At 45.8% G+C, this 8,804-nt stretch overlaps 1 protein-coding gene across 2 annotated transcripts in view; it reads right to left on the bottom strand.

The window, feature by feature from the left end:
• Positions 1–2,432: 2,432 nt before the first annotated feature.
• CCM2 (CCM2 scaffold protein) overlaps positions 2,433–8,804 on the bottom strand; it is a 131,048-nt gene continuing 124,676 nt past the window's right edge. For both annotated transcript variants that reach the window (XM_036738144.1, XM_036738145.1), the window contains exon 10: positions 2,433–7,122. In XM_036738144.1, coding sequence (XP_036594039.1) covers positions 6,842–7,122 — 281 coding nt within the window. In that variant the 3' untranslated portion in view covers positions 2,433–6,841. The remainder of the gene's footprint in view (positions 7,123–8,804) is intronic.

Raw genomic sequence — 8,804 nt, 5'->3', positions numbered from 1 at the left:
TTCACCAGGCCTAGATGAACTAGGTGATATTAACCATAGCTAACATTCATATAGCACTTCAAGATTTGCAAAGTATGTTACACATACTATTGCTTTCATACTCACAATAACAGTGCTGTCATCCCCATTTTACAGGTGAGGAAACTGAGGCAGAGGTTAAATCTGTGTCACATTACCACTGGGTGTCTGAGGCTACATTTGAATTTGGGTCTTCCTGACTTGCAGGCCCAGAGCTCTATCCCCCAGCTAACTGCATCTAAAATATGGAACGATGTAATTGCTGAGATAGTCAGTGATTTCAAAAGATCTTGGAGAATAGGAGAGTTAGGGTTAGACTGGAAAAGGGCAAAATGTTTTCCTGATTTTCAAAAAGAGGATCCTGCAACCTACAAGTGACTGATTCCCAGGAAAGGAAACTGTGATCACCAAAATACCACATATGGCTTCCATCAAGTACAGGGCACCCTCCATCTCTGGCCTCAAAGAAGGGTTGAGAAATGCACCTCCCTCTCTTCTTTGAAGAGCTGAGGGAATACGCGTTTGGAACACTGTGTAAATTGTCACACTTGGCTGACAGGGTTAGTTTATCATACTTATGTTGCCTTTATCCCCCTCTTTCTTTTTAATGGGATGGCTCACTGGAGAGGGAGGGTGGAAGAATAAATTTGGAAAGGAAGGTGATATAAAAGAAAATTATCAATTATAAAAAGAAAAGGGCATGTCACATGTGTCTCTCTGATGTCACTTCCTTTTTTCTGAGAGTGTTATTAGGCTGATGGACGAGGGGAGTGCCATAGATATCATTTACCTAGATTATCAGTGAGGCATTCGATACTGACTCACATGCTATTTCTGTGGAAAAGATAGAAAAATGTGGGCCAGGTGAGCGTATGTATGATTAGGTGTATTTGCAGCTGTTTGAATGGCTGTTGCATGTCAGTTTAGAAGAATGTTTCCAGGGAATGCCCCAGAGAAACTGTGCTTGGCACTGTGCTGTTAAATGATTTTCTTTCCCACTGTTTTGGATAAAGACATAAATGGCTTGCTTACCCAATCAAAGCCAGGAAAGTTGGCTGACTCACAAGATGAGAGTTAGGGTCCAAAAGGACCTTGCTAGGCTAGAACTCTGAGCTGAATGGAACAAGATAAAAGTACATGTAAAGCTGAACACTTGTGCTAAGAAAGTCAACCTGAAAAGTACAAAATGAGGGAGGTATGTCTAGATAATAGTTCATCTGAAAAAGATCTGGGAGTTTAAGTGGTGGGCAAACTTCACAAGAATCAACAACATGGAGCCGCAGCCAAGAGAGTGTGTGCTACTTCTGGCTGCCCTAACAAGAGCCATCGCACCCTGCTCTGATCAGACCACACCAGGAGGGCAGTGTTCAGTTTTAGGGGTTGTGCCTTAGGAAGAATGATAAAATTGGAGAGCACCCGGGAGAGCTGAAGGGAGCCTGTACTTTTTGCTATGTGATTTTCAGTGGAAGGAACTAGAGATGTTTAGCCTGGAGGAGGCATTTGGGGACATGGCAGTTATGTTCAAGTATATGAAGGTCTGTCATCTAATTAGTCCTGTTCTTCTTGACCCTCCTGACGTGGGATTGCAAAGAGGCAAGCTTAGACTAGGTGAAAGGAAAATTGTCCTAACAGGAGAATAGGCTGGGGAAGAGTAGGTTTCCATTATGGGAGGTCTTAAATAAAGGTTGGAAAACAAGTTTTGGGGGCGTGTTTTAGAAGGGATTCTTTCATGTTTATATACCGGACTAGAAGGTTTCGGAGGCCCCTCTTCCAACTGAGAGTATTTTCCCAAGTGTCCCTCAGAGGACTAAATTATGGTCCCATGGCCCCTTAGCCTCTTCTGAGTCTTTCTGCTCCCTTTGACCAAAGTCCAGATCAGGAGCCTAAGTAGATCTATTACACTTGAGTCCTAGCTAAGCCTTGGAAGAGAGAGGGGGCAGGAGGAAAGGAACTAGCATTTATTAAGCACGTACTATGTGGCCATGTTGCCATCTCTGACGAGCACAAATCTAATGGGAGCATTCTGGTATGTCTGTTGCTAGCCTGTATCAATAAACCATACAGGAGTCCTCCTGGGCCAGAAGAACTATGGTAAGAGTTTTACCAACCTGATCTTCTTCATAGGTATCTAAAGAAGCTACCTCTTTTAATTCCTTCTCACCAATAGGTTGGGGAAGTATGCTACAGTAAAAAGAACACTAGTTTTGGACACAAGATGACCTGGGCTCCAATTCAGGCTCTTCTGCTTACTTCCTGGTATGACCTTAGGCACTAAGTTGCCTCATTTTACAAATGAGGGGGTTGGACTGGTAAGCTCCTGAGGACCACTCCAGTTCTAGACTTGTATGCAAGGACCCAGGAGCCGATTCTTGGATGGCAATGGCGTTATGGGACTTCAGGAAAAGAAGCAGGGCTAGATTGGGTGCTGGAATATATTTACCTGTAACAAATACTCCATACAGAAAGCATACATACAAAACCGCGTACAAATGAGGTGAGGAACATCATGTCATACATACAGCTGCCCCCCACCTCCCACAACCCCACACAAAAGCTTGAGGACATTTTTAATGGCTCAGGTGACTGCATCAGGGGCCAAAGTCCTCTCAGCCCCACCAACATGAAAACCACCTGGGGAGACTGAAGTGCTTTCAAACTCTAGGGCCCTGATTTGTCCCCTTCCCAGAAGCCCATAGGGCAAATTACCTTTGTATATAAATCTAGAGACCATATCAAAAATAAAGGCATCTCTCCCATCCAATCCCCACCCTCCCCCCCACCCCCTTCATTCCCCAGTCATAGCACTGGGGACAAATTTCAGTTTCAGAAACTGACCAAGTCCTGAACAAGGCTGGGCCAGGGAAGGACATGGCGGTGGGGACAGAGGAAGACAATTATTCAAATAGGCCGGTACCCAGAGAACTTTGTTTTCAGTGACAGCCACTGATACAAAAATACTGCAGCTCTTGAGTCACATCGCTCGGCACATATGAAAATGGCTACAGGTCTAACAGGTTGAGTCCCTGAAGTCGATTCTGGAAAATCATCCCCAACCTGTCATGGCCTGAGCTCTGGTCAGCTGAGTGGACACAATTCCAGTGCGGTGACATCAAAGGCACTAATAATTCTAATGGCCAAAGTTCTGGGGAAGCCCCTAGCAAGCTGGGGTTTTGGTGAGGATGCACCAGGGATACAGGTGCCCTCATTTATACCATCCATGAGTTGATCACTCCAAGTAATCAACTAACCCACAAGTATGTATCAAGCATCTACCATGTGACCAGCACTATGTTAGGTGCTATGAATTTCGTGTGTTAATCCAAATTCCTGTGAATTACATCCTACCTTAAATGCACCGGGGAAGCCTGCTAGTAGAGGAATCCTCTCTAAAGTGAACAGCCATGCTCTAATTTATTCATTGTGTCAAACTGGCTTTTCATATTTTGCTTAAAGCAGGAGAGACGTAGTCCAGCTTTACCTCAAGCCTTTGCAGGGAGCAGAATCTCCAAAAGGGCAAGATTCTCTGCCCCCACAATCCTTCCTACTTTCATTACCGCCCCCTCTCCCCATTCCCTTTGTATTTCAGTGCCCTAAGAGGGCATTGCATATCCATGGTCAATTAAGGTTAAGCTCACCTCTGTGTAAGAGCTATTAGCCTTGTTCTGGGCAGAAGGGACTGTCTCCTCACCCATTATTCTGTATGACAGAAACAACTGATTGCTATCGGTCAACTAGGGGCTGTAGTCTGGCTAGAGGATCCCAGCTAGTAGCGGGGTTGGAGCTCATGGCATTGGTGCCTTCTTGCTGGCCACTGTAGAGAACAGGATTAAATGCCCAGTTCACCGTGAAGAACACTTGGTAGTGAACTCCCTCCCTGACATCCAAAGCCTTGAGGTGTGTAATACAGAAAGGGACAGATAAAACAGTGCAATGGCACCCCTAGGGCAGCCATGCTGGCATCTCTGGAGAGCACATGTCTAGAGGGAGCTTTGGGGGGCATCTGTTGCTACTCTGTATTCTTCCTCCTTCCTCAGAGGAAGGGCTTTGGGATTTGAAAACTGTAGCTCAGGCAAGGATGAACCTGAGTAAGAGTGGAGTTAGGGTGTTCCTATCTGGCCAAGAGAGGGCTGACATTTCCAGAAAGATTAGGCAGTTCAATGGATTATGATTCCTCCTCTCTCTTCCCTTTCACTTCTCCCACTCCTCCAGATCTGACCCCTCTCTTCTAAACCTCTGGGTACCATTACCACTTTTCCCTGTGGAAGTGGAGTTCCTGGTTCAGTGCCACAGGTACCGCTGAAACTGAGAATTAGCCAGCCATCGCTCCGGAGATAGGAAGTCAGTGGGGATGCATAGATGAACTGGAGTTGAAATGTGCAGCCCACACCGAGGCAGAGCTCACAAGTCTAGATTTCATATTTATCTACCTTCTGGGTGAAATTTACCTGAGAACTATCACAGGGACTGAGATGATAGGCAGAGATGCTTTCCATCTTGGGGAAGCTGAAGCTCATGATTGAACAGGAAGCAGTTGAGACTGTAGCTACCACTGAGAGGGCCCAGAGAAAGAAAGTGGAGAAGGAAGGTCTATGAGAGGAAGTACAGAGCAGGGGGAAGGAGTTAGCACATACCCCTCACAGAGTTCTCATTAATCTTGCCCTGACTTCCAAACAGAGGAAGGAGTGGAAATGACATCCATCCACACTGCCTATGGCCCCACCTTGGCTTAGCTTTTGAGACTCGGTCCCTGGCTGCCAGCTTTCCTTTGGTATGTCTGAGAACCCAGGCTCCACCGAAGTGCGTGGAGAGAGGCGGTGTGATGAAGTGGGGATGATGCTGGGCCTGGGCCTGGATTGAGTCTCTAGCTACTGACTGACTAGGTAACTCTGGATAAGCCATTTAACTTCTCTCTTTACAAATGAGAAGACTGGATGAGGTGACCTTTAAAGCCCCTCCCAGCTCTAAATCTATGATCCCATGTCCACGAATGCTAATTCAAAATGTGAAGGTTTGGGCTAGGGATTGGCCATTAGCCTTTGCTAAGTGCGGAAAGACAATGAAATTTCCCATCTAAGCAGATAGAGCAACGTGAGCCTCTCTTAGCTAACTTACATACATACATAAAGGTCACAGATGGCCGGCCAAGTCAGTGTAATGTGACCTCCCCACCCCCCCAGCTCTGGTGCTCAGTAACACATGGAAACATCTGCATATGTGAAAGATGGGGGAGGGGAGGTAGAGACAGAGGAAGGCCAGAGCAAGAGCCAGCCTGAATGAGAACAAAAGCAGGAGAATGAGACAGATGAAGAAGGAACGTGGTGAGGTTATGGCAAGGAGATACATGGAAGAAAGCAAGAGAGAGTGAGAATGAGACTCCAGACTTAACCTTTCTGGGGAAGTGTCAGCAAGGATTGCTACACACCAACAGTTTTACCCCAGAATGAAAAGAGAGCTGTGACTGTCCCTTAGCAAAATCTTGGGAAGCTTTATCTAAAAAGGAATAAAAAATATAACCCTAGTATAAATTAAGGAATAGGCTATTACGCCAAGAGGACAGCAAGTCCCACCACCCTGGGAAGGCTGGCTTCCCAAGCCAGTATCAGTATGGCATATGGATTAAAAAAATAAGTGTATTTATAAGACTATATTTACACTACATGTACATTATATTATATACCTCATGCAAAGGTAAAGCCCTCCCAGTTAACTGAACATGATTTGGTCTTCCACTTATTACTATCTCTTGTCCCTCAGAGAATGCTGACCACCTGATCCTATGGGACTGCCACTATCTCACCTTCAGTTCTAAAGAAAAACCAGAACAAGCCAGACACGAGGAGCTCCTTGCACTGAAATGCACAACTTCCTTTGGATTCAGAGGAGAGCCCCACTTCCCCTCCCACTTCAGGAAGCAGCAGGGTGTCCAGGGAGCTGCTATGCTGGAGAAGGCAACAGAGACTACCCAACGTAGTCAAATCAGCCCACTCTCGCTTGTCATACCTGACCAAGGCCCTATTCTCCAGGAACAGGTTTCTCCTAGGCACACCTAAATGGGGCCAGGATAGTCTCAGTGAACAGAGGTAACAGCACTCTCCCCTCTTTGGCCCACAAGATCTCATTAGGGCTATGGACTGATGGGGGCAGAAATCAATGAAAACCCCAGTGCCATACTCCAGATAGCCTGGCCAACTTCTCCAGCATCTCTGGGCAACCATATAAAATGGTAAATGCCTACCACCTAAAATATACTTCTCTCAGCACACACAACTTCCCCATTTAGACTAGAAATGTGTCTGACAACAAGAGATTTAAATTATTCACATTGTGATAAACTTCATTTTTCAAAAAAGGTCTCTGAGAGTTACAACAGGAACATCATGTGCAAAACTGTAAAATGTCCAGGGGAACTGAAGAAGCCACTTCTTCACAAAGTTGGCTCCTCTCCCCATCCTTCTGCCATACCTTGGTGGACATGCTTCTACCCAGGAACCTTCTGGGTAGAGGATGGGAGCAAGGAACATGGACAATTTGGACAATTGCAAAGCTCTCCTATGTTCCTGGCACCCAATACCACACTTCCTCTTATAACACATTCATTTCTTCACAGTAGAAGGGTCCTAGCTCACCCATGCTATCTAATGAAACCATCCTGCTTCCCAGCACTAAGGAAGGAAACAAGGGGTTCAACATGATGGCTGGTCCCCTAGAACTTTTTCTGAGGAAGGACTGGGACGACAGCTATGGGAGAGGGTGAGCCAGAAGGAGGGGAAGGCCTCTTCCAGGCCTGAGAGATGTTTCTCCTCCCCTCCTCCAGGCTTTTTCCTCATGAAGAGTCCTGGTCCATGCTGCAGCCAAGCGCCTCAATGTCATTGCTGATATCAGAGATCATGCGGTCCCATTCATCCCCTTCTGATGGTGCAGACTGGTCATCTGAGCTGCCTGCGGCCCCATTCCCATTGGTAGTCGAATTGGACGTAGTGCTCATTGCCCGCCGGTACCTTCCAAAACTGTCAGTGATGATACCCCGACCATCCTTTACTCCAATTGTCTCCAAGAAGTTCTCAAAATGTTGGTTGTCTTTTTCTGGGATGAAAGGCCTCAGACCTGACAGAGAATAGACAGAATGAAGTAGGGAGAGATGGGAAGGAAGGATAACAACCACTGGTGCTACAGAACTTCTATCCCAGAGTAACTATTCCATCTCTTGCACTGTAAGAGAAAGATGCACTCAGGATGGCATGAATACTGGGACAGGAATGGAAAATAAACATAATTCCATTACCTAGGACTTGTGGCTTAGGAGGAGGATTAGAACAACAATGTGATGTGAGTGCTTCTGCAGGAATGCAGATTTCATAGGATTCAGACTTGGAAGGCTACTCAGTCCAATGCACTCATTTTATAGATGATGAAACTCAGGCCTGGAGAGGGGAAGGTCAGGCCAAGGCAGGCCACACAGGTGCAAGGCAAAGAGCCAAGCCTCCTTCAATTTAGCAACATCTAAGGCTGTCTGTGCAGTCACAAGCAGCTTTCCCTCCAAAGAACTGAATAACTGCTACTTCTACTTATATATCCCTTTATGATTTACAAAGAACTTTCCTCACAAAAGTCCAGTAGGTAGGTAGGCCAAGGGTTATTATCCTCATTTTATAGACAAGGCCACCGAGGCTCAGAGAAAGGCCTTGCCCATAGTCATATTGCTAGAAGGTGTTGGAGCTGGGATCTGAACCAGGTCTCAACTCTCACGCCAATACTTTCCAGTGCACCATGCCTTTTCGATAGATTGGCATATTTGTCTATGGAGGTAGTGACCCTTGGGTAGAGGATCCAGGGTTTGTAGCCCAAACCCTTCCATTACTTCCAAACCTGGCTATTGAAGATAGGCTCTTTTACTTTGAGTTTCTGGGCAATATATTACTAATAATTCCCAGCATCTTGATAAAGTTGATCCTCATTTTATGAACTGGTAAATAAAGGCCCAGAGAAGGGGTCACTCTGGCCTGTGCTTAGCTTTAGAGTCTAATTCAGTTCTCTGCTGACTCTAAGCCCTTCTGCCTCCCTGGAGCTAATCTGTATTTTCTCCACTCTGTCCTTGCCCAGACTAGCCTAGGTTGTGGTGGTCTCTGTCAAAGATGCTAAACCCTGGGCAAGGAAGGAAAGGTAGTGAGGAAGGGAACTGGCTGCTTTGGTGGCTGCAGAGTCTCCTACCACATTCCACCAATCACCTCTGTTGAGGTAACATCCAGCAAGAAGTCAAGTTTATACAAAACTAGTTGTAGCTTTATAACAACATCTTGGTAAAACACCCTAGCTCTGTCACCACCCCACAGCCCCAGCCTTGACCTGGGGTTTGTGATGTGCTGCTCAGAAATAAGGCAGGGAGTGAATTGCACACGCCCATGGGGGCAAGGCTTCTGCCCCCACTAGTCCACAATTCATCGAGCAAGGACACAGAAAGATTCTCAGAGATCCATGGGGGTCTGCTATAGTATATTAATACTGATGAAATGTTCCATCAATTTGCAAGATGGCATGAAACCTGCAAAGGCGAGGTTTTGGCCTGATTAGATACTTTACTTTTAGGGCTCAAATTGCATTTCCACGGTGTTTCTATTGTATTGGGGAACAAGAGCTCCCTCTGATGGCTAAAACAATACCTTGAATAAGCTAGGCAGAGTCTAATTAAGGATATCACTGAAATGATTACAGGTATACCTTTAAACAGTTCTCAAGTAGGTGAGTGAAAAATCAGAATCTGAAAGGTAAATAAAATTTAAATGTACCAG

This window comes from Trichosurus vulpecula, chromosome 9, assembly GCF_011100635.1.
Source record: "Trichosurus vulpecula isolate mTriVul1 chromosome 9, mTriVul1.pri, whole genome shotgun sequence".
NCBI classification, from domain to species: Eukaryota; Metazoa; Chordata; class Mammalia; order Diprotodontia; family Phalangeridae; genus Trichosurus; species Trichosurus vulpecula.
Note: the sequence above shows the minus strand (reverse complement) of the source record. Positions and strands in the feature narration are given on the sequence as shown.